The sequence below is a fragment of the Xenopus laevis genome, chromosome 4S (genome assembly GCF_017654675.1).
Source record: "Xenopus laevis strain J_2021 chromosome 4S, Xenopus_laevis_v10.1, whole genome shotgun sequence".
NCBI classification, from domain to species: Eukaryota; Metazoa; Chordata; class Amphibia; order Anura; family Pipidae; genus Xenopus; species Xenopus laevis.
The window spans coordinates 116,972,996-116,999,167 of NC_054378.1; the positions used below are offsets into that span (position 1 = coordinate 116,972,996).

The window sequence follows — 26,172 nt, forward strand, 5'->3', positions numbered from 1 at the left end:
CGTTTGATACTGTGCCCCACAAACGACTGCTTTCTAAACTAAGGTCTGTTGGGCTTAATGACGTCGTTTGCACATGGATAGAAAACTGGCTACAGGATCGGGTACAGAGGGTGGTTGTTAATGGGACATTCTCTACTTGGAGTAAGGTTCTTAGTGGGGTCCCTCAGGGCTCGGTATTGGGTCCACTTTTATTTAACTTGTTCATTAATGACTTAGGGGAGGGTATTGTAAGTAATGTATCAGTGTTTGCAGATGACACAAAACTATCAGCCCAATTAATTCCATCCAGGATGTGGCACTTGCAACAGGATCTTGACAAACTGGCAATCTGGGCAGCTAAGTGGCAAATGAGATTCAATGTTGATAAATGTAAAGTCATGCACCTGGGATGTAAAAATATCCACTTATACCCTTAATGGGACTGCACTAGGCAAATCCATTATGGAAAAGGACCTTGGAGTCCTTGTAGATGATAAACTTGGCTGTAGCAAGCAATGCCAGTCAGCAGCATCAAGGGCAAATAAGGTCTTGAGCTGTATTAAAAGGGGCAGAGAGTCACAGGAGGAGGGGATCATTCTTCCACTGTATAGAGCACTTGTAAGGCCCCATCTAGAATATGCCGTACAGTTTTGGTCTCCATCACTCAAACAGGACATTATTGTATTAGAGAGGGTACAGAGAAGGGCAACTAAGCTGGTAAAAGATATTGAAAATCTTAGCTATGAGGAAAGACTGGCCAAATTGGGGATGTTCACGCTGGAGAAGAGGCGCTTAAGGGGTGATATGATAACTATGTATAAATATATAAGGGGATCATATAATAATCTCTCTAATGCTTTAGTTACCAGTATGTCTTTTCCATTAGAAGAAAAGAGGTTCCACCTAAATATTCGGAAGGGGTTTTTTACAGTGAGAGCTGTGAAGATGTGGAATTCTCTCCCTGAATCAGTGGTACAGGCTGATACATTAGATAGCTTTAAGAAGGGGTTGGATGGTGTTTAGCAAGTAAGGGAATACAGGGTTATGGAAGATAGCTCATAGTACAAGTTGATCCAGGGACTGGTCCCATTGCCATTTTGGAGTCAGGAAGGAATTTTCCCCCTCTGAGGCAAATTGGAGAGGCTTCAGATGTTTTTTTTTTTTTTTTGCCTTCCTCTGGATCAACTGGCAGATAGGCAGATTAAAAAAAAACCGAAAAAGGTTGAACTTGATGGATGTGTGTCTTTTTCTAACCTCACTTACTATGTTACTATGTTACTATGCAGGTGAGGCTTAATATTCTATATTAAGTTGGTACCTTATATTTAGGCAATGCCATATATTCTTTATTTAGGTGGTACCAAATATTCTATATTTATGGGTTGCCAAATACTCTAGATTAAGACAGTGCCATATATTCTCTGTTTAGGCTATGGCATATATTCCTTATTTATGCAATGCCTTATATTCACTATTTAGGACAGGTGGTGGCTATTCTATATCAAGGCAGTGCCATGTACTTTCTATTCCCTATTTAGGCAATGCCATATATTTTCTATTTAGGTGGAAAAAGAAAATCATTTTTAAAAATTTGGATTATTTGATTATAATAAAGTCTATGGGAAACAGCCTTTCAGTAATTCGGAGTTTACTGGATAATGGGTTTCTGGAAAATGGATTCCCCATTGGTGCTACTCTTTCCCTAGGCACACATTGACATTCCTTCTCACCTGTATATCCAGGCGCACAGAGGCACACAATATGATGGGAATCCTTGTCGGCGTAGCAGGAGCTTCCATGGTAATTCTGACTACCAGGATAACCTGGGCAAGGACAGGGTCGGCATTGTTGACCAGAGCCCAGTATGGGGTCCCCATAGTATCCATCCAAACATCTGAAATTGATGGCCAAGTGTATTAGTGCACAGCAGTGCCCAAGTGTGGCTGAATTAACTCGAGTTGCTCAATTGTTGTACCACTCTACCCAATTAAACATGAGTTAAAACTTACTTGTCACAGTGGCGTCCAGTAGTGAAATCTCGGCATCTAATACAGGCCCCAGTCTTGGGGTCACACTCATCAGAATGGCCGTTACACTGGCATGGCCTACATTGAGGATAACCCCACTGCCTTGGCAAGCACTGGTCACACTGTCTCCCGGCTACGTTGCTCTGACATTGGCACTGCCCTGTGAAGGAATTGCATAACCTGGAGGTGGAACCTTGTGGGTGGCAGTCGCATTCTGTGGAGAAAAAGACCAAACAAATAGGAGGACGCCTTTAGGATATCAATCTACCTCATACTACATTGCAGATACAAGATATCTACAGGAAGGCAGCCCCATGTTACATAGTTACATAGTAAGTTAGGTTAAAAAAAGTCACACGTCCATCAAGTTTAACCTTTTAAGTCTATATAAAACCTGCCTAACTGCTAATTGATCCAGAGGGAGCCAAAAAATCCTATTTATGTATTTATATTTATGTATGTATAAGGGAACTGGGCAGTTCTTTTGTCCGGAGCTGCCGAATGCTGTATTGCTGTTTGCAACATTGGTGCAGCTAATCTAATAAAACGTTCTCTTCTGAGATGAGCCTTAACTGAGTGTCCAGATGTGGTGATTTCCTAAGGGAAAAAGAACCAGATTTCTCACCAGTTTCCTATCCATGGGCATATGACTTCATTGAGCCCAACACACAGTTTAGAAAGCAGTCGTTTGTGGGGCACGGTATCAAACACTTTGGAAAAAAATCCAAATAGATCGACTGCTCCTCCCCCCACTGTCCAGCATCTTACTTACCACATCATAAAAAGCAATCAAATTTGTCTGACATGACCTATCCTTCATAAAGCCATGCTGATTGCTGCTCATAATGCCATTCACTAGGACATTTTGAATGTGATCCCTTAACAAGCCTTCAAATAATTTGCCCACCACAGATGTCATACTTACTGGCCTATAATTGCCAGGCTGAGATCGTTATCCCTTTTTAAATATTGGAATGACATCAGCTTTTCTCCAATCCATAGGTACCATACAAGATTCTGAGAAAATCAGAAATAGGGGCTGGTCTAAAACAGAACTAATCTCTCTAAGAACCCAGGGGGTGTATGCCATCAGGCCCTGGAGCCTTGTTCACATACATTTTTATTAAAGCTTTATGAACCATATCCTATGCCAGCCTATGAAGTGAGCCTGGGAACTCAGACTCCTTTATTGTATACACTGAAGAAAAGAACTGATTTAGCACATTTGCCTTTTTGTATCTGTTACAACAAACTGATACATTATTTAGCAGCAACACTCTCAACCTGTTGATAAATTGAGAACACTAACGATTTAATATCATTTTAAATGACAACCATTTTTTTGTTCTGTGTTTTTAGCTAAAAACTTAATGCCCCAATCTATGCTCGGAAGGGCAGCTCTCAAGGCACTAAAATTAGCTTTTCTGAAATTCATGGTTTTTGTTGCCCCAATGTATATTTGTTTTTTGCACCAGACATTAAGGGCTAGTCCACACGGGGAGATAGCCACGCGTTTGCGGTCGCGGCGACAAAGCGCCGCGCCAGTCGCCGCGACCGGCGCAGGCGACAGTTTTGTATGGGCGCCTATGTAAAAACGCCTGTGCTAACCACACGAGGCGATGCGCTTTTCAACAGTCGCCTGAAAAAGCCTGGCGAGGCATTTTCAGGCGACTGTTGAAAAGCGCATCGCCTCGTGTGGTTAGCACAGGCGTTTTTACATAGGCGCCCATACAAAACTGTCGCCTGCGCCGGTCGCGGCGACTGGCGCGGCGCTTTGTCGCCGCGACCGCAAACGCGTGGCTATCTCCCCGTGTGGAATAGCCCTAAATGATATGACATTATGGTCACTATTGCCCTGGGGTTCAATGACTTGCACATTTGCTATAAGTTCTGGGTCATTAGAGATCACTATATCCAGAATAGCATTTTGTCTGGTTGGCTCCTCAACAACTTGTCATGCAACAAGTTTATAAACTTGTTCCCATTAATTGTCCTGGCAGTACTGTTGCTCAATATCTGGGTAATTACAATTCCCCATTATCATTACTTTACCCAAACTAGCAGCCTTTTCTATTTGCATCAGTAGCTTAGCCTCCTTCTAGGGGGTCTATAGCATACCCCTACAATTCATCTGCTGGACTCTACAGTTGGTGAAGAGTTTCACCCATAAGACTTCCAGCCCCTCATTTTCTAAAATCACCTACTCCTTTATATAAGCTTTTAAATCCTGCTTAACAAACAAACATAGCCCTCCTTCTTTTCTGTTGTATTTCTTCCATATGGTATCACTCAGTTTTTCTCATTACAACTTCTTGTTCAGAGCCCAAGTCACTTATAGGACTGTTCTGCTCTTGTTCACGGTTATCTCCCATTGCCCCCACCAAGACTTTATTTATAACAATGGTGGGAGGTGGTAAAACATACAGAGAGGACAAGTTGACTGGAACTGGTCTATGTAAAGAATCTGTATCTAACCACTTACAAATCTGCTTTGGGAGGGCCAAATTCAATTCACACATTTCTGAAAGTGGGAGCGGGTCATCGGAAGAATGGGGGTTCTGGCTGTGGCTATTGTGGAACAGGTAGCATATTAAAATCATGAGATTTTAGACTTCACCCCAAGTCCTCCCTGTTTTTATAACTGGATATCTGCCCAACCCACCGTAAGGTCGACCTTACTTTGAGGAAACATTGTCCAAGCTGGGTTCTTATTTCAGGACTGTCCTGATGAAGAGCACATTCTGCATGGCTATGGATTGTCCATCCCAGCTGTAGATCCACACTGGCATGTAACCGGATAGCTGGAGCAGCTTGATATAATCACTTTGCTATATAGAGGGTAATAAAAAGCCAGTCTCCACTTACTGCTGCATCCATATGGGCCGAATCCATAGGTCCCTGGAGCGCACTGGTCACATCTCTGGCCAATTACATTAGGCTTACACTTGCACTGCCCTCCTATCTTGTCACAGACGGCACTGAGGGAACCCTGCAGGTCACACAGGCAGGCTGCAAAATACACACGTGTACAGGGTAGAGTGTTACTTACATATGTTGTTATCATGCAGCTAAAAATGGAAAGAAGTTACCGCTGGATGATATTCCACCTATAACATGCATTCTTCAACATGGTTATTTCTTAGAGGATCAGTAGCAATAAAAAATGAAAATGCGCCCTATGAGTTAACACGGCATATGCACTTACTCTGCAATTTCAAAAGCTCCTAAATTGCACAGTAAATGGGAATGAAGGGGACAACTCACGGAGAGCTCCATCGTGGATGATGGCAGAGATGCTGCAGAGAAGTTTGATGCACATTTCTGCCAGGTCGGGCATGGTGGCCATCTTAAAGGAATCCAGACACATGTACCGTTCCATCTCTTCCCGGTGATGCACTGACACCGGGTCATTTCCATGGAAGCCTGGGAGTTCATAGACCTTGGGCAGAAGCACCAGCTGTGGGGCAACAGAGGGTTATGATATGAGAAGTAGAATTCAACTCAATGACCAGTTCTGAGGACTAGTCAAGTGTTACATCTTAAAAAAATTAGTATGTTGGACCTTCATCTGTATTGTCCTAATAAATGGATTTGAACTTTTAACCACTTGTTTGGTTTATTGTTTTTGAAAAAATCTCATACTTTTTGTTTTGGTAATGTACATATGTACCAACAGACTGGGGTAAACTGTGAGTATTTTTTCATTTTCTTTATTATACCCATTAATTATTTTCATTACTTTTATGGTAGTGCCACAAATTGGCTGCTTGCCCCCTCTTTTTCATAAGTGTTACTTCTTGCCTTTAGGAATTCCAGCAAAACCCAAGTTCTTCCCTTAGTACCCTTATGTAAAGGAAAGTGTTGGGGGGGCAGCATATATACTAGTGGACCAGAACAAAAAGTTAACTATGTCCAAACTCTCCCCTTACATTGCCATGGAACTGTACAAGCTCAAGTACTTAGCCTGAGGATGCTCAAAGAAATGTGAAAATATATGGAATCCTTGGCTTGAGTCGCCAGTCACATCAACCAACCAATAGATGATAACTTACAGTCGTACTTCTCCCCCCTTTTTTTTCTTCTTTTCTAACTAGCTTTTCTTCCTTCTATCTTTTTTAAGTTTGTTAAAATTCAATAAAAATTAATCTTTACAAAAAAAAAATATTTTGATGCAAAACGCTTTGCTATAACAACATTTCATCACATTCATTACGTGTGTTCGCAAAAGCCATTTGTTCGCAAACTTTGCAAGAGAAAGTTGTTGAGGGCTGAAATTGATCAAAAAGGACGATACAATGAAAATCTTGGCTACTTATGTTTGCGCTGATGAAACATATTACATTCCCCAAATGACTCAAATTTTTCCGCAGTTTTCGAAATATTTTTTAGTAATGAAACAGGACAGATTGCTCATCACTAATTGAGATAAATACCTATATATACATGTACCAGTACAGTAGCCAGTACAGTACCAGTAGATAGAAATAGAATATAATTTTTTTTGAAGAATCTCTGAACTGATAAAATTTGGGGCCCCAGTGTTCAAGTTTGGGTTGCATTGCAACAAATCCAGGGTGACTCCTAGCACTTTTTGTAGGATTCAGACAAATCCAAAATGTTCAGCTGAACCGAAACTGAAATCATGAAGTCATGTGCTTTAAAGTTCTGGACTACTGAAGTCAGTATAAGGATGAATCCATAACTGATGTATTTAGTAACATAGTCAATTAGGATGAAAAAAGACACACGTCCATCAAGTTCAACCTTAAGTCTGTATATAATCTGCCTAACTGCCAGTTGATCCAGAGGCAAAAAAACCCATCTGAAGCCTCTCCAATTTGCCTCAGAGGGGGAAAAATTCCTTCCTGACTCCAAAATGGCAATGGGACCAGTCCCTGGATCAACTTGTACTATGAGCTATCTCCCATATCCCTGTATTCCCTCACTTGCTAAATACCATCCAACCCCTTCTTAAAGCTATCTAATGTATCAGCCTGTACCACTGATTCAGGGAGACAATTCCACATCTTCACCAATCTTCACCTTCCATATATTTAGACGGAACCTCCATTCTTCAAATCTTCTAAAGAACTTCAACATCAACTTCATCCAAAATATTACTTTTACATCAACAGCTCAAACCTGCCACAATCCCACCATTAACTGTAGGAAGTACCTATTTACCCAATTTATTTTGGATTAGAAGAATTGGAATCACTACTACCAATCGATCATTTTGAGAAATATATAACTAACCATTTCCAAAACTGACGGAAAGAGCAGTGAATGTTCCATTGTTGACATTTGATAAATAGGAAACTCAATGGCACAATGTGCTCATATGTAAGGCATAAGGATAATTTATATGAGTGAATACAATTGCAGTGAATGTATAACTTTTTGGAAATGTAGAAACGGGAATATGGAGAATAGGAGAGCTCCATTACCGAGTCAATGAGAATGAAAGCTGCAGGGTGACGGTTGGCTGCTCCCCAGCGCTGGAATCGGATACTGATTTCATACTGGTTGTTGCTTTCAAAGCAGAAGGGTTTTGGGAGGACCAAGTACCTGTTTGCGGAAAAGAAGTTGTATGGACATTGAGTTGTGCCATAAAGAAACCAGGTCTACATAAACAATGTTAAATCTCAAACAACAATGTCTGTGTAAATAGGACAAACGGGACCATGGGGGGACCTAGTATTAGAAGTTATCTGTGTCCCTTTCCCAAGCAATCTATTAAAAAACACTGTAATGGCTTCACCCTCCAGAACAGGACATCTAAAGCATCTGGGCACCAGCATCACTGCCCTGGCTATAGATAGTTCTGTCCCTGCATAGCCACCAACTAATACATCATTGTATCTCCCAATGGTTCCAGTTGTTGGTGGGACAAGTCTTATATCATGGGTTGGGTCTCTGTTGAGTATTTTATAATCAGGAGTCCAGTAGCCTACGGCAGAGTCAAAGGGACATGCCCCGGTTCAAAAGGCCATCAACCCACAAAATTTTTATATCATAAGATATATGTCCCAAGACTCATCTTCAGTAAAAACAAATATTTATTATTCACATTTTTTAAAAAGTATTATGATACATACTGACCCCACATGGCCCACCTTACGCGTTTCACACCCTCCGGCGCTTAGTCATAGGTGTCAGGTATCAATGTGATTTGTGGCCAAGATCATTTATATCGCATTGCAATCGTACCTTTCGGTGTGCGGCAGTTTTTCCTTGTATATCTGCTCAGAGGGCAATACGTTGCCACAACGGGGGCTCATGGGTAATATCCGTGATGTCACGCTGACAGTGGCTTCCCAGTCCTCGGCGGACTGCATGGAGAAAAGGTGAGTGCAAGCTTCATGTAAGAGGGTATTTTGTAACATTCAGCCATTCTGATGCTTCCAACCTGATAACATCCTGAAAAAGGCTCTGTTAGCAAGAGCTATGCTGGAGTATTGGGGTCAAAGACTTTATTTGAACTCCATAATCAATATATGTCTGAGCTTTTGGCAATTTTTACATTTTATTTATATGCACCTGCACCTTGTGCACTGTGTACCACTCAGCATCGCTACATTTAGATGGCACCAGAGTGGAAGACTTATGGGAACAACTAACTGGCTGGAGAATATGCTCCTTCCCTTTAGAGACCAGCACATTAAATCCTTATATTATTATTATTATTATTATTAATAATAATAATAGTAATAATTATCAATGTTATTATTATAATGTTAAATTCTACATTACATTACATTATAAATTTAAATAACTGGATACCATTGTGACATGGGAATGTTAGGAGAATAGGAATGGGCTCTTTTTGCCTTCCTGCTGGAGCAAACACAAATGTCTAGTGATTATATCATCACAAAGGTAAGTGGTGCCAGTCCAAGGTCACAGAAGCTGACAACATATCTATTTAACATTTGCGCTGTGATGTAGGGGTCCTGAAAAGCAACCCGTGCATATTTGTCTGGTTAGATTAGCGTTTGGTTGCACGACTCTAATCTTCTGCAGTCACGCACTGGGCACAGTTGAAAGGCAGATTAATGCTAAAACCAACTTGCATGTATATGAATACATTCACAGATACCCATACTTGAACCATGGGAAATATAAATTTGTATGTCCCCTTTTCAAATCCTTACATGCTGAGCATAACATTTTATTTTCTACAATATTAGCATTTATTTATCCTAAATCACCCAATACTGGGTCAGATTCAGTTCATAGACATCTATGGGGAAATATAGAACTGAATTAGAAGATATGGTTTTTCATAGCATAGCAATTTGGCTCATTATGATACAAGATGAATTCCCCTGAGTAATGATGGAATACCCCACCCTCTAAGTAGGAATATGTTTTGTGGAACATCTGAATCATGTCTGGATCTTTGACCTTAAATTTGACCTGATTGTGCAACTGTCACGATCGGCACCGAAAATCCATAACCAATGCTAGGCTTCCTGGTCTCGGCTCTTGTTTCTGCCTTTAACACCTTTCACCTCGGGAGGAGCCCTCGGCTGATTGGATGCCGCCAGGTCTTATAAAGAGAGGAGCCAAGCTAAGGGTTCTGGACGAGCAGAGGGGCACAATCATTAGCAAAGTCTTTGGGCAGAAGGTCACAGTTCAAGGAGCAAGCAGAAAGTGTAGACAAAACCAGGCCGGGTCGGTGCAGGCGGAATACAATCGGAGTCAGACAGGCAAGGGTCAAAACCAGGGTATCAATCAAGAGGAGTCAGACAGGCATGGGTCAGAATACAGATTTTAGAATAGTCGATTACCAGGCAGGGGTCAGGATCACAGAAGACAGATTAATCAGGCAGGCAGGCAGGGGTCACAACAGGAATCATATATAAGCAAGATACAAGATAGCACCAAGGAACTCACAGGAGATTAACCTATAACGGGCAATGAATAGGACGCCAAGTCCCCTTTAAATAGTTTTGAATTTGGCGCCATTGCGCCTATAAATACAGGAGATGTGCGCCACGCGCACTAAGGATCCGGCACAGAAGAGGATGGGGAGCAGCGTGGCGGGCATCCCCGCCGATGGACACTCTCACAGCAACCCAATCAATGTGCTCAAGGCTGGTTTAAGGATAGAGAAAGGAGGGCAGTTATGATTGGCCTGCACAATCCAATGGGGCCACATGGTGAACAATGTTGACGAAATGCAAAGGACATATTACAGAGTGTAATAACTGTTTGACATTTTCAGTATTTATACTAAGAATTTCCAACCTTTGGCCCTCTGCTGCTGAGCTTTAAGGTACATCTCTTAAAAACACGGCCTTCTGACTCTTAGATGATCACAAAGTAAGGGGTGCAGAAATATCAATATATTATTTGGAAAAATGATCCAGGACCACCATGAGGGCATGATGGTCCTGGATCATTTTTCCAAATAAAATATTGACATTTATGCACCCCTTTCTCTGGGCTTTGTTTGAAGGAAAGGGAAGCTTGATACCAGCTGCCAAAACGGAGGCCCAAGGGCAATATGTATTCCTCCAAAAGGTTATCAGGACCCTAGTTTGCCCATGGGTAACACTGACTGACCATTACATACCATGTTTTGTATATATGTATTACTTTTTTATATTACAGTATAAATGTAATAAAATCCTGAAGAAGCTAGTGGAAACCTTGGGCAGGAGGACCCTGAAAAGGTCTTGGGAAGTGCAACTGGCCTACTACATAAAAACAATAGAGATCAATGGGCTAAATTAGTGTGTGTGTCTGGTGGGAGCAGCATTATCTTCATACAGAAAAAAAGATTATATCCATTGGGCTTTGCTTGAAACTATTAAACCTATTCTAATACTTTCTATTTAGAAATGGTGAATACCTCTGGCTCATAACGGATCATGATGTCATAATCCATCGGATAAGGGATATTGTCAATCTGGAACAAGAGGCCAGCTCCATCTCGGACTCGAGCAAATCCTTGGCCTGTCCAAGTGACCATGTGATCTGGATTGTGCTCACGTCGGATTACCTCTACGTCTGGCTGCAAGAAAGAAAGAAGATTGTTTCCAGATGAATGGAGATGATCTGCCCCTCTCTCCATACATGCTGAGAGCTGCCTTATACTGTTCATGCTTAAAGTGCAACGGATGAACAGGTAATTAGCTCAGATTGGGTGTGTCTGCATATCTTGATGCCTCAAGGGAATATAAACTCTAATCTATTCATATTATTAAAAGCACTGGGAAAAATACTGTCTAACATCTAGCTGGGAAAAAGCTGGGTCAGAGTTACTTGCAGTTAACTGGTCTATGGGGAAGCAGGAACAACCCAAGCAACTAATAATTTATAAATCCAAATTCTCAAGCACAATTGTGCTTAGCAGAGGGGAATAACTATGTTGGCATAGATCCGTGCTCTTTCTTGTTGAAGGTCATGAAGAAACCAAAGTAGTTTAATTGCTATGAAAAGTGCCATGTTTAACTAGCCACACCCCTAATACATTTGTAACATGCTCTTTACACTTCTAGACAACAGCCTTTCAGAGTTCTTCTAATGGGACTAAAAATAAAGTAGGGAGATGGGAAATTCTAACAAATCTATGCATCCTGCTCTGTGTATATCTAGGAAATAAGTATGGGTACATATTTCCTTTGGTGTATCATGTAGGTCAGGCCTTCAGCTGTAGGTATAATGCCACCAGAGACAGACAGATTTTCTAAAGGTCCAAGTGGCCTTCGCTAGGGAAAATTTGCCAAAAAGACAATCCGCAGGGGCATCGCCAATTTACTAACAGGCTTAGCGGACAATTCTCTAGCGAACGAGTACATCACTAAGTTTCGCACCCTTTCGCCAGGCGATTTTCTCTCAGATGAAAGATCCTAGTCCAAAAATTTTCCACGACGTTACCCTCTTCGCCAGAGTCTGTTTCGCCAGCTTATACCTGGCTAACTGATAAGATGAAGTCACATCCTCCTCAATCTTATGTCAGTGACATCATATCCTGTACGCCGGAAAGTCATAAAAAAAAGTCAAAAGGCTGTTGTTGTTTTCATATTTTAAAGTGGGATTATATTTAAATGTTGTACAATAAATTTTGTTTAAAAAATGTTTTGAACCATTTGAAGCTCATGCCGCATTTGTTTTAGGGTGAGCTCATGTCTAGGGCATTAGAGGATCTCTTTTGTCTTTATTTTGCTTCCTTGGACATTTGTAATAATAAGTGGCCACTTCAGGCATTTGCACCAACATCTCTAATAAAGACAAATTGTGGAACAGAAGGACAAAGTCACAGGTTTAACTGCTAAAGTGCAAATTTAATGGTATGTGTGGACCATTAAATTTGCACTTTAGCAGTTAAACCTGCTACTTTGTCCTTCTGTTCCACAATTTGAATTTATATTGATTTATTGGGTTCATGGACGGAGGCATTGGGGCAGCAATAGGACCTGCTGCAACTTGCTGTGCGTATAAACCTTACTGCTGAATCTCTAATAAAGACATATATATGACCTATATGTACTCACCCTATTCAAATTGACCTAAGCATAAGTGTGTTAACGAAGTTTCTCTAGGAAGAAAGTAACGTTAGTGAACGTTCGCTTAGAAATGTACGAATATTCATTGGTGAAACTTTGCCAGCGTTCGCCAGCCAAGACGTATCTTTGCATTTCGATAAATAAGCATTTGCACTACAAATGAATGTCTGACAAAGTTGCGCGAATTGTGGCAAAGCCTTCCTTCAGTAAATTTGCCCCCAAATGTTATAGGGATGCTTCAAAATTAATTTTGCCACCAGTTTATCATAAAAGACCTTCAAACATTCAAACATTTTTAAGCAAACTTTTGCTAGTGTTACTTTCTTCCTAGAGAAACTTCGTTAACACACTTACGCTTAGGTCAATTGAAATAGGGTGGGTACATAAAGGTCATATATATGTCTAAAATTTATTAGAGACATTAAAAATGTCGAAGGAAGCAAAATAAAGACAAAACAGGTCCTAGACATGAGCCCGCCCTAAAACAAATGTGGCATGAGCTTCAAATGGTTTAAAAAATGTTTTAAGCGAAATATATTTAGTTTTGACGCTTTTTTTTATGACTTTCCGGCATACAGGATATGATGTCACTGACATAAGATTGAGGAGGATGTAGCTTCATCTTATCAGTTCTCCAGGTATAGTATAAGCTGGCGAAGCAGACTCTGGTGAAAAGGGTAACAGTGGAAAATACGCACTTTGATTAATTTGTGGAGTAACAATTGCTCCCCTGAGCAAAAATTTGCCTGATGAAAGGGCCCGAAACTTTGTTAGCACTGAGCTCTTTCGTTAGCAAATTGTCTTCTACGTCTGTTAGTAAATTGTGGATGTCCCTGTGGATTGTCTTTTTTAAACAAAGCCCACTTTGCCCTTTAGGAAATCTGCCCCCTTGTCAGAAGTAAGGCATGCCTATGATTAAGAGAGTGTTTCCTGAAACGCGTAAGGCGATGCTGTTACTCTAATGTTGCAATAAACATCTAATTTATCCGGAGTGCTGCCTGAATTGCTCATGAGAAATAATTTGTTATCTTTAGGGATGGGCGAATCTGAGCCATTTCATTTCGCCAAAAATTGTCGCCGACGCCCATTAAAGTCTATAGGCGTCAAAAAAATTTTGTCGCGCGGCAAAATGTTTTTGATGCTCGTTTTTTTTTTTTTTGGCGCACACCACAAATTCGCCCATCCCTAGTTATCTTGTCCAGATGATTACATTCCAATGACAAGATATCAAATTGGGTTCAACCCCAAGGTTTCAGCCAAATCCAAACCCTTTAAAGGGTTTTAGGAATTGAATCCCACATTCACTGTATCACTGATACATGTTCTCAGAGGTTTTCCTGTTTTGTTTTGGACATTGTGAAAGTAATACTGGTTGTTCCATATCCTCTGGCACCCTGGCTAGCCCACCTTCTGCTGGAGTTGCCGTGCACGGCGTTGGGAAGCCCTCTGATGCAGCACACGGGCCATTCTCCTTTGTCGTCGCAACCTCACTTTCTTGCCATTCTGGATACCATTGTAATACTCCAAGCAATCAGTCTGAGCCTCAGGTTTGGGAGAACCCTGCAATGGACCGTGATAAATTACTGTATAGTTCAGGTCATTAAACAGTAAAGAAAAATCTATTCCATTGTAGGGAAATATCATTCATATGCACAAGCACACAATCATCTCATTTACATAATAATATGGTCTGTCCATTACTTTACAATGAGACAGTTCTTCTCAAATAACTCCAGCTCAATGCACAGCAATTTGTCGGTTATCTTTATGATACTTTTATTAATAACGTTTTACAGAACTGCCTTTACTAGAATATATTACCTCTGCTGGACAAAAACAGTGGCATAATTAGCATTTACTTGGCCCTGCAGAAAATCTCCCACAAAAGCCTTGGCTAAGAAATCTATTTTGAAACATAATATTTAAACTGCTCATGAATCAACATTCCAGTATATTCTCAATACTCCTGGGCCCCCAACTATCTACAGTGCTCCTAGGTCAAAAAGATATGAAAATGTCCCACACCAATACAGACTTCTGCAAAAAAATATTAACAGTTGCCTTCTTCTATAAGCAGGTTTCTCAGTAATAAGCACCTATGCTGGTGTGTTATTACTGCTTTTTCAAACTATTTGGATGAAAGAAATATCTAAAAGAGTTTTTGTTTTGGTATGATTTCTGGCACCCAAAGGATATTCTAAATTTTAAAAGCAGTATAATCTGGAATTTAGCCAGACACAGCTGTCTACAAGGGGAGTCCCAGCAGGAGAATCCACCCGGGTCCAACCTGTATGACTGTAAAGCACTGTATCTGCAAGGAAGTGTATGGAAAAGTTGAATAACACATGTCAAATTACATCTTGGCCAGTATCATTAGGGGTTAATAGTTTCCTGGGAAGGACTGTGGCTGTAGGATTGCAGGTATAGTAGGGAGAGATGGTGCCTATAGTAACAGTGGATAATAGTTTCTGGGAAGGGAGTGTGACTGTGGGATAGCAGGTATAGTAGGGAGAGATGGTGCCTATAGTAACAGTGGATAATAGTCTCTGGGAAGGGAGTGTGACTGTGGGATAGCAGGTATAGTAGGGAGAGATGGTGCCTATAGTAACAGTGGGATAATAGTCTCTGGGAAGGGAGTGTGACTGTGGGATAGCAGGTATAGTAGGGAGAGATGGTGCCTATAGTAACAGTGGGATAATAGTCTCTGGGAAGGGAGTGTGACTGTGGGATAGCAGGTATAGTAGGGAGAGATGGTGCCTATAGTAACAGTGGGATAATAGTCTCTGGGAAGGGAGTGTGACTGTGGGATAGCAGGTATAGTAGGGAGAGATGGTGCCTATAGTAACAGTGGATAATAGTCTCTGGGAAGGGAGTGTGACTGTGGGATAGCAGGTATAGTAGGGAGAGATGGTGCCTATAGTAACAGTGGGATAATAGACTCTGGGAAGGGAGTGTGACTGTGGGATAGCAGGTATAGTAGGGAGAGATGGTGCCTATAGTAAACAGTGGGATAATAGTCTCTGGGAAGGGAGTGTGACTGTGGGATAGCAGGTATAGTAGGGAGAGATGGTGCCTATAGTAACAGTGGGATAATAGTCTCTGGGAAGGGAGTGTGACTGTGGGATAGCAGGTATAGTAGGGAGAGATGGTGCCTATAGTAACAGTGGGATAATAGTCTCTGGGAAGGGAGTGTGACTGTGGGATAGCAGGTATAGTAGGGAGAGATGGTGCCTATAGTAACAGTGGATAATAGTCTCTGGGAAGGGAGTGTGACTGTGGGATAGCAGGTATAGTAGGGAGAGATGGTGCCTATAGTAACAGTGGGATAATAGACTCTGGGAAGGGAGTGTGACTGTGGGATAGCAGGTATAGTAGGGAGAGATGGTGCCTATAGTAACAGTGGGATAATAGTCTCTGGGAAGGGAGTGTGACTGTGGGATAGCAGGTATAGTAGGGAGAGATGGTGTCTATAGTAACAGTGGGATAACAGTCTCTGGGAAGGGAGTGTGACTGTGGGATAGCAGGTATAGTAGGGAGAGATGGTGTCTATAGTAACAGTGGATAATAGTCTCTGGGAAGGGAGTGTGACTGTGGGATAGCAGGTATAGTAGGGAGAGATGGTGCCTATAGTAACAGTGGGATAATAGTCTCTGGGAATCAATAGGGCGGTGAGAGTAGTATTGTATTTGCTGTAGTTCGGGCCCATCACAAAAGACGGCTCTGCTGATAGATTCTTTATAGAATCGAATGAACACTAGAACAATCCAGATTGTGTAACCCTAGTAATACTGTAACTACATAGACCAGGGGTCCCCAACCGCTGGGCCGTGGCGAAAATGTAAGTGCTGTGTGCAGTTCACCCCTGGCCCTTGAAAAAAAAAATGAGGGCTTTACACCGATCCCAGTGGCAAAAAAGTTGGTGAGCGCTGACATAGACTATATCCAGTCATGCAAGAAGTATAAATGAGTTAAGCTGTCCCCAAATGCAAACTGTTAACTAGACATGACAAGTACTATACAAAACAAGCAACATTGTCCCCTTGCATGCCATGACCCTATACACACACACAAGAGGAGACGGGGCTTTGAGATAAAACGAAAAGGATTAGGATATTGTTTGGCTAACAGGCAGGCACCTGAGTGAGAAAGAGGCCCCATGGTGGCCTGCGGATGTGATGAACAGCTGAAAATATTTCTTACAGTACAGTAGAGTGTGTGGAGTTCTATATGCAGTCCTATCCTCCCCAATAGCAACATGCAAGCCGACATAGTAAAAAGTATAGATATGGGACATGTTATCCAGAATCTTTGGGAATGGGGTTTATGGATAACGGATCTTTCCGTAATTTGGATCTTCATGCATTAAGTCTACTAGAAAATAATGTAAACATTAAATAAAACCAAAAGGCGGGCTTAGCTTCCTACAAAGATGAATTATATCTTAGTTTGGATAAAGTACAAGGTACTGTTTTATTATTGCAGAGAAAAAGGATATAATTTTTTAAAATTTGCATTATTTGGATAAAATGGAGGGCCTTTCCGTACTTCTGGAGTTTTCTGGATAATAGGTTTCCGGATAACAGATCCCATACCTGTACAATGATTTAGCATGTGTAGGTAATACTGGATATAGAGACAATGGTGTTCGTAGCCGAGACAATAAGAGGACCTGAGTCGCATGCAATTTCAATATTATGTGTGTGTAAAATACCGTTCTGAAGGTTTGTGGAGATAGAGGGTCCTTGGCCAATAAAATTTTAAGCTACAGAAAAAGATCTACATTTCCCACAGTCCCACTTACAGGTAACTGGGGGTCTGTTGGGGAGAGTCCCTTGGCATTCTCGGCTTCATACGTATAGTAGTCCAGAGGCATGCAGAAGTACCCTGGCTGCACATCTCCACATTGGCGGCCAATTATGTTGGGGCGACAGTCACACTGTCCATCTTCCAAGGAGCACCTGGGGGTACAACGCAGGAATCACATACAGACACTGCTTTCCCCAGATCTGCAATTAACCCTGTACTCTGGTTACAACTCACTTGTTGTTATAGGCTCCTCCAAAATCACAGTCACAAGGACGGCATCCAGTGATATCATTGCTGAGACCCCAATACTCCAACTGGCAGGTGAAAAAAAAATACATCAATTCATGGCAAAGTGCCAATGATAACACTGTACCGCAGCTCACTCACCAGGCACTGGTTACAGAAGCGACCAGTCACAAAGCGCTTACAGTAACAGTCACCGCTAATCTGGTCACATGGAGTGTTCCCTGCAACAATCCCACGTGGGTCACATCTACAGGCTGAGGGGCAAGGAGAAAGGCAAAAATGAAATGGGAAATTTACCAAAGACAGAATGTGGATTGGAGAAGGTGGAGACCCAGGGCTGGATTTACATAGTGGGCTCCCCTAGGCCTGCTGTCGATCGTTGCCCCATACCCTCCCTTTTATTTGATAAAATTTTCATCATCGGGACTGGAGCAATAGGGATTGGCACACGGAAAATTTAAAAAAACTATTGTATCTCCAGTGTTTCTGAACCAATGTGGGTGTGGTTGGACAGTATCCCGCCCCCTAAAATCTTGCCACCCTAGGCCCGGGCCTTGGTGGCCTCTCCACAAATCTGGGCCTGTGGAGACCTAAAACTCCTTTAATGGAAACCTTGAGTTGGGAAAAAAACATTTGGCCCATTGGGAAACATTAGGCAATGAACTTCTTGAACTGTAATTACGAGAAGCCCTATCTTAAATGACTTGGCATAATTGTAAGCTCTTGTGAGTAGGGCCCTCTACTCCTATAATCTATAAACCATTGTTTGTTACATTTTTGTAAATTGCTGCTGCTATATGATGATGATTAAAGAGTAGATGGTCCACTGGTGAGTTCCTGAGATACATACACTGGCACCCAACTGGATCGTTCATGCTCAGCCCATAGAAGTTCACTTTGCAGCTGTCACAACGTTCTCCCTTCACGTTCTCTTTGCACCGACATTGCCCGGCAATCATGCCCAAGTTGACGTTGGTGTGACTGTCGCAGACTCCACCATCCAAAGACCCTACAGGGTCACAGTCACAAGCTGGAAGAGAAGTCATATGGATTAATTCCCAGCATGTAGCCACATCATGTGGATCTAGGCCTGAAACACTGGAAAGTGAGAACAGATCCAGGAGAAGGAGAAGCAGAGAATCATGAACCATCACCATTTTGGGATTTGGCTAAGCATAATGCCCTTGTTAATATGTGAACTGAATCCTAGGTTTGGTGCATCTTTAGGGAATTTTCTACAAGGATATTCCAACTTTGTGTGCAAAATGTCATGAGTGGAAAGATGTCGGAGACAATCCATACTCACGGATACAGGCATTGTCTGCTCGGATGTCTGCCCGGGGGTCCTGGTAATAGAAGGACTTGCAGAGGTCACAGTTGCGTCCCATGGTGTTGTGTTGACAGTCATCACATACACCCCCGCTAACCTTCCCAGTAGCCAGATACACAGCCATATCAAAGTGACACTTCCTCGAGTGATTGTTACAGTTGCACGCTAAATAAAGATATCACCAGGTCATTTGTAGCAAGCTACTATATTCATAAATACATTATTGGTCTCATATTGGCATTTAAGATTTAGGTGCACTGTAGTTTTTGAAATGTTCTTATCCCCTTAACAGAATTATTTCCAACAAAAGATCAAGTTTTACAATAAGCTGAAAAATGTTAATGCCTTATTAAGATTACCTATTAAGATTATCCACAACATGTAGGGCCTTTTCCTAGCAAACACTGACAAGGCTATTTCTGTGAATGTTTGGTAGGAATGGGACCAATACTAAGGTTCTTAAAGTGGGCCTAGTATCATGGGCAAACAAAGCTCCTGCCCTGCACCAGTAAACCACAGAAACCAATCAGATATTTGCTTTCATTATTCTAACTCAGTTTATTGTTGGACTTTTTCAGTTCAAGCCCTCTATGGAGGTTAAGCCTTTATCTAGTCAGGGCCTCATTTAGCTCATAATATGGTTTCAGATATAAAAAAACAACAGTGTATTGGCTATAAAGCCATAGTCCCATCAATTCACAAAGTGCTCAACCCAAATCTCATCCTTCTTGACCTAATTGAACCCCCCATTGTTCCTGCTCCAGTGTAACGTTCAGTATCCCACAACCCAGAGTAAAACCCAATGTCCCGGGATCGGCTCACGCTTCGGCCTAACCGCCGCCTTTCACGTATTGGGCTCATTGATATTACATGATTCTCCAAAAAAACCTAAGACATTTATTTCAGAAGAAGTCAGAAGACATCTTACGTTTGCAGGTGTGAGGGTCGTTGGCTTCTGCGGGTCTCCATGGGAGATCATGGTAAAAGTCTTGGCATTGCTCGCAGTTTAGGCCCTTAGTATGATGTTTACATATACATCTTCCATGAATCTATAAGAGGAATGGCACCATGAAGCTTCTCTTCAAGCCATGCTCAAAAGTGTATCCTTTGCTTGTGAAGGCCACCTATGCAGCATTGCATATTTTAGGTGCATCTGAATTAACTAGTATAGGCCCCTGTGACTAATAGATATGTCTTACCATCCCTTCCACTCCTGCTTCAATTCCTTCCACAGGGGAGCATTCTGAGGCGTGGCCATAGCAGAAGCAACTTCCCCTCACCACCAGCTCATACACAGAGTAATAATACTTCTGGAGAACTTCTGGCCTCTGGTCCAACAGGTTATCTCCAAGCGTATGGAGTTTGGTGAAATTAATCCTCAGGTTGGTAATCTGAAGAAGTTCTGCATGACAGAAGATAATGATTCTTTGACCAACCTCATATTTTCAGATGGTGTACAATGCCATACATGTGCTTCTACGTTATGAAGTGGAATGATTGACTGTAATGTAATTTATTCAATATACTTCCTTCTCGGTTGACCAAGTCCCCCCTTAAACATTATACGTATATCCATTGTAACACACTGACACCTTCTTAAATTCTGTTCTCCTGTCTTCTAACATCAGAACATGTTTACAAGGACTTGCATTGGTGGGTTTTGACAACTCATAGATGGGTGCAGGCATAGCAAGTGGTAAGCACACACAGAGAAGTTACCTAGACTGACACACACCATGCAAGTAGACACAAACATGCTAAAATCTCAAATATTCAGCGACACCCCTCTCTCTCATCATTAAGGACCCTCTTTAAAGGAAAAAATAATATTTCATGAACCACAAAATCCCTTTGGTTTGAGCTAAGAATATACAAATATCATTCCAGCTGGACCTACCTTGAATCTCTACACTATATGGATCCTCCACTGGAATGGCAGGGTCAAGTACTTTAAAAATCACCTAAAAGGCAAAAATGTATTTCATTAATTCCAGCATTAACCCAATTTGATTTCATACTGACACATTTAGGTAAATAGCATGTTATAAAGGGTAAATATTCCTTTTGCCTTGAATAATGAAGATGTTGAGTAATGCAGGTCTGAAATATTTATTTTCTTTCGTTTTCCAGACATGTCAACTAACTACTTTAGCATATGCCTTAAACTACAATTATCTACCACAAGGAACATGCAGCTAAATTGCATGAGTATTTTTACCATGAGGTGAATCATTTTAAAGGAGAAGGAAGGCTACTGAAGTATTTATTGCCAATAGATTAGCCACAATAGTGCAAGCTATAACACTATATTTATTCTGCAGAATGCTTTGCCATACCTAAGTAAACAGCTTTAAAAACTCTCTGTTTGTTTAGGATAGCAGCTGCGATAGTAGCTTGGTGTGATATCACTTCCTGCCTGAGTCTCTCTCTGCTCACTGGGCTCAGATTACAGCAGGGATGGGAGGAGGGAAGGGGGGAAGGGAGGGGAGCAAACTGAGCATGCTCAAGCCCTAGCAATGGAGGTTTAAGATGAAAACAGGAAGTCTGATACAGAAGCCCATGAGCACATAATAGAAGGAAAGAAATGCTGTGTTTCTTTTGACAGAGGACTCAGAGCAGCATTACTTTGAGGGTTTACTGGTGTATTTATATAGACCTTTCTGATAAAGCTTACTTAGTTTTAGTCTTTCCTTCTCCTTTAAGAACGAAACGTCCTTGTGAGAATAAGTGATTGGCTATTCCTTGCAATATAAAATCTGGTTTCTGAAACTGTACGAAGAAATTAAATATGCACGGTAATGTTTATGACATCGGTGCATTAGTGCCCTGGGTCTCCAGCTGGTGGCAAATACTATAATTCTACTTCTTATATTAGAATGCTGGAAATAGTAATTCCGAATAGATGTTGGGATGAAGGTCTGGTTTCCATTAGATCTAGGGTAGCATGGCTTTTATAGATTTGAAAATGACCATAGCTTCAAACCTCTCCGTCACTGGATGGCTCAATGTCTGAATAGCGCTGGTCACAAATGATATTGTCAATCTTCTGGAGTGCATGGATGGGGACCCCAGGGAACATCTTGGTGCAGTTGTATGAGAAATAACGATACACCTTCCATGTACGTCCATAATCAGCAGACCTCTCTATCAGCATGGCCGCAGGGCGGAATGTCTACGGGAAGCAAAGAAATAGTTATTAAAATGCAAATGTGTGTGTGCTTCATTGCAAATAATTCAAAGTGGTGTCAAACATTTTCAACGTCTGCTGCCCGGCATCATTTCTGGTGTTTTCCATGAGAGTGATATCTGTGCCCAATTCTTTAGGAACAATTGTGCTGAGCCAATTTCTGCAGCGTGCGAAGGGAACTGCCGGCTCTGCTATCTGGTGAAGAGGTTCCCCTGCATCATCAGCGACTGATTGGGACTGAGCAGGGCTGAACGCAACAATATGAAAGTTCAAGGAGCTCATTTTGACACAAGTTTAATGAAAAGTGGTTGTAGGTACAACCAGTACTGGGCCAAGTCAGCCAGGTGCCCTAGGCAACCTGTATGGCCTCCAAGCCACCAATGTGCATGCACGCATATGTACATGAGCCCTATTGTCTGAGGAACACAAGAGCTTGGATCTACTGGAAGATTTTGTTGTACTCTGCCGGGCCAATTCTGAAAGTCAACTTTCAGTGGTCTCGGCACATATTCGTGTGCTTTGTACAATGTACAGGAACCTACCTTAAATTTCATAATGAGATGAGTGAAGTGGAATTCTGCTTCTAGATCCAGGCGAATGCTCACTAATTCTACTCCTGAAAACATTAATACAGAAATTAATCGTTTCGAATGATCCAGCCATAAAAATCCTTAAAACAGAGTGAACGATTCAGCTGGCAGGTTCACTGACTTAGCTAATCACTTTTGATCACCCTGAACAATATTTCTCTCTCTTACGTTTCGGGCTAACTCTAAGGCTTGAGAAAGGGCAAGAGTTAGCCGAAACGTTGCCTGTTTGTCTGACCTAATAAATTCAAGTTATTACTTTTTCCAACAAAGAAGTGCTGCAGCAGTATTTTTTTCCTGTTGAAGAAGCAGAACCAGTCATTCTGTTGTGCCAGAGGGGGAATTAGTAACATGGCCCAGGTTTGAATTATATCTGATCCAGTTCATTGTCATCTGGTCACACTCACTAGTAACTAGTGTCTATTAAACCAATACATCTAATATTATCCCCCCTCCTCTACAGCGACAGAATGATTTTCTTGTATTCCCTGGAAATCCGCTGCTGTAGAACTACTCGCTCTGGCTTTAGGTACATTGACTGAATTGTTAAAGAGGTTGTTCATTTTTGATTATGATTTAGAACAACGGTCCCTAACCAGTGACTCATGAGCAAAATGTTGCTCACCAACTCTTTGGATGTTGCTCCCAGTGGCCTCGAAGCAGGTGCTAATTTTTTTATCAAGTTTTGGCTGCATAAAAACCAGATTAACGGCCAAGCAGCAACCTGTAGGCTGCCAGTCAACATAGGGGCTACCAATAGCCAGTTACAGCCCATAATTGTCACCTCCAGGAACTCTTTGCATGATTATTTTCCTCTACAACTTTTACTTACATTTGAACGTGGTTTACTGGTAAAAAAAAAGGTTGGGGATCCCTGATGTAAAGATATTTTGAGACAATGTGGTTTTTGAGTTATTTAGCTTTTTATTCAGCAGCTCTCCAGTTTGCAATTTCATAGTTGATACAGCTGTATGTCCAGAATGAAATTTTTGTCAACCTATGCTCCTTTTTGGCAGGCGCATGGTCAGTGTCGGACTGGCCCACCGAGATACCAGGAAAACTCCCGGTGGGCCCAGGTGACAGTGGACCCTCATGCTGCTCAATGTTGGCCTATTTCATGGCCATTCTATGAGAACAAAGAGTCTAAATAGATGGAATAATAGATTATGGTATGTAAACAAAAGAGACTAGGAGACTGGAGGTTGAGTGAGGAGAGGAAGAATATAGTACAGAGAGTGGGCCCCTGGTCTAAGGTATTTGGGTGGGCCCCTGGTGTTCCAGTCCGACATTGCGCATGGTGCTTTAGTAAATGGGAGATGGTTCACAATCTTTTCAATGCCCGTCTCATCCATTTGTTTGAGCCGTCAGTCCAAAAAGAACAACAGCACTTTGACATCCCTATTTGTGGGCAAATGTATAGTAAAGTATGTTCAGCCCAGTGTTTGGCCACCTTTAGAGTACCTTTGCTTGCCTACTGCAACAAGTACACAGAGCACTCTATGTGCCACCTCATGCCTCCTGAACCCAATTAGATCACAAGAAGATTACGTGCTGCCATTGCTTTCCTGCTGTTATGGGTTTTTATTGCTCTGTGGTTCATATCCGTGGCTAACTGCCAGCTCCTAGCAAGCCGTCTGCTCTGTGTGATTCCTTCATTTCTATTTCTCTACATTTAATTGTGGCTTCAATGTGGCGGGCCTGGTCCATCTTAAACATATGTTAATAAATGCCAATGAGCTGTTAAATGCAGATTTAGTGCAATTAAGGGTAAATGATAACAAAGCAAGTTGTAAGTGTTTCAGTTGTGACTGAGGGAGAAATGCCTGCAGAATTCTGACTTTTTCAGCAGTGAGGTCCTGTCAGCGTCTTGGTGTGAATAGAGCCATTCTTGGCTTGTTATGTGGGGGTTTAACAATACATCTTGTGAAAAGTTTTAAAACCCTTTTTTCTATTTACTTTACACAAAGATAGTCAAGCTTGGATTGTGAGCTCTTTTTTGAAGGCACAAAAGACGAGAACCCCATGGCCATCTAGCAGCCTCCATGTTTCTTTAGAACAAAGGATCCCATCATGCCAATTTCCAGCAGGGCTTGTTTAAGGAAGAATAGAGAGGGCAATTTATGTGGGCCCCTATATGGGGTCCCCTTGGAATGAAAATGTGTTTTGGTAAAATTAAACATCCCTTTTTCAATGATAAGTGGAAAGCTACATACTTAAATGACTGCAGCCCTTTTTCTGTAGTTGGGCAACAATAGAAAGGCTTCATTTTAGTGATCTGATATTTTTGTCCCTCAGGCTGGGGAAATACATTACCTGGACAAAAATATGTAGACACCTGCCAATCCAACATCTTATTCCCAAATTAAGGGAATTAAGTTGCTCCTCTCTTTCCCTGTATAACAATCTCTACTCTTCTTGGAAGGTTCCACTAGATGTTGGAACATTGTTGGTGGGATTTGCTTCTATTCAACCCCAAGATAATAAGTAATGTTGGGCAATGATGTTGGGGATCAGTCAGGGTTCCAGAACATCCTACAGATGAGAGCTGTGCAGGCCAGTCAAGTCCGTTCATCTTGCAAACCCATTCTGTATGGACATGACTTGTTGCATGGGGGCATTATTGTGCTGAAATATCAAAATTTGGCCATATATATACATATAAAGTTTATGAACATGTATGTCTCTGGATATAAACATGAAAACACATTTTTGTTAGGCTAAATCCAAATCTTGCCAAAACAAAAATTATTGAATTTAGCCAAGAGCCAAACCAAGCTCTAAGGTGGGTCCATCCCAACTCTTTTTTTATCAGAACAATTATCCATACTCATTTTTCCACATCAGGTAAAAATGTATCTTTCAGATAACTTTTTGCCCTTACCATTCTCGGATTGCCACCAGGTCTTCTCTTCATCTTCTTCTGTCAGATAAATGACATTCTCAATTTGGTGGCTCTCTTTTCGGTAGGGTACACGGGAGTCACAGAAGAAGCATTTCTCTGAGTCCTGTGGTTCATTTAAAAAACCTGTGTGTAAGTGGCACATTACATTACAATGCCAATACTTACGTACGTTTGATTAGCGGGGTTTTGTTACAGCTGACAATATAGTAAATAGTATGGCGTATCGAGATTTTAGCTGTTGGTATTATATGTGCTTGTAGAACTCAAAAAATTCCTTTATCCAAAGATAACTGTCCCGAGGCTTTTTTCAGTAAAAAAATATCATTTTATTTAAATTAGCATTAAAACTCAGGTACAAACTGACCCCACCAGGCCCACCTTACGCGTTTCGCACCCTCCAGCGCTTAGTCATAGGTGTAGAACTCAAAGACAAGAATGACTTCATTAATTCATGAATCAAGGGCCACTATACCCTCAACTTTTATATCCCTGCTAATGATGGCCCTGTTTGATTGGCCACACATACAATCACAGTCTATCATGCCTATGGTGCTGCTGAACCACACTCCTCCTGGTTTCTTGTAGAATGTT

At 41.5% G+C, this 26,172-nt stretch overlaps 1 protein-coding gene across 2 annotated transcripts in view; it reads right to left on the reverse strand.

Annotated features, from left to right (window-relative positions):
• Positions 1 to 26,172, reverse strand: part of XB5969698.S (provisional ortholog of laminin subunit beta 4 S homeolog) — a 98,803-nt gene that overhangs the window by 32,989 nt on the left and 39,642 nt on the right. For both annotated transcript variants that reach the window (XM_041561747.1, XM_018261427.2), the window contains 19 exons: positions 25,561 to 25,684; positions 22,635 to 22,708; positions 21,889 to 22,077; positions 20,803 to 20,866; positions 20,105 to 20,307; positions 19,834 to 19,954; positions 18,882 to 19,070; positions 18,426 to 18,605; positions 17,717 to 17,829; positions 17,564 to 17,643; positions 17,325 to 17,481; positions 13,931 to 14,083; positions 10,867 to 11,028; positions 8,217 to 8,338; positions 7,454 to 7,574; positions 5,271 to 5,463; positions 4,872 to 5,015; positions 1,989 to 2,220; positions 1,710 to 1,873 (listed from right to left, as the gene is read on the reverse strand). In XM_041561747.1, the coding sequence (XP_041417681.1) occupies positions 1,710 to 1,873; positions 1,989 to 2,220; positions 4,872 to 5,015; positions 5,271 to 5,463; positions 7,454 to 7,574; positions 8,217 to 8,338; positions 10,867 to 11,028; positions 13,931 to 14,083; positions 17,325 to 17,481; positions 17,564 to 17,643; positions 17,717 to 17,829; positions 18,426 to 18,605; positions 18,882 to 19,070; positions 19,834 to 19,954; positions 20,105 to 20,307; positions 20,803 to 20,866; positions 21,889 to 22,077; positions 22,635 to 22,708; positions 25,561 to 25,684 (2,785 nt within the window). The remainder of the gene's footprint in view (positions 1 to 1,709; positions 1,874 to 1,988; positions 2,221 to 4,871; positions 5,016 to 5,270; positions 5,464 to 7,453; positions 7,575 to 8,216; positions 8,339 to 10,866; positions 11,029 to 13,930; positions 14,084 to 17,324; positions 17,482 to 17,563; positions 17,644 to 17,716; positions 17,830 to 18,425; positions 18,606 to 18,881; positions 19,071 to 19,833; positions 19,955 to 20,104; positions 20,308 to 20,802; positions 20,867 to 21,888; positions 22,078 to 22,634; positions 22,709 to 25,560; positions 25,685 to 26,172) is intronic.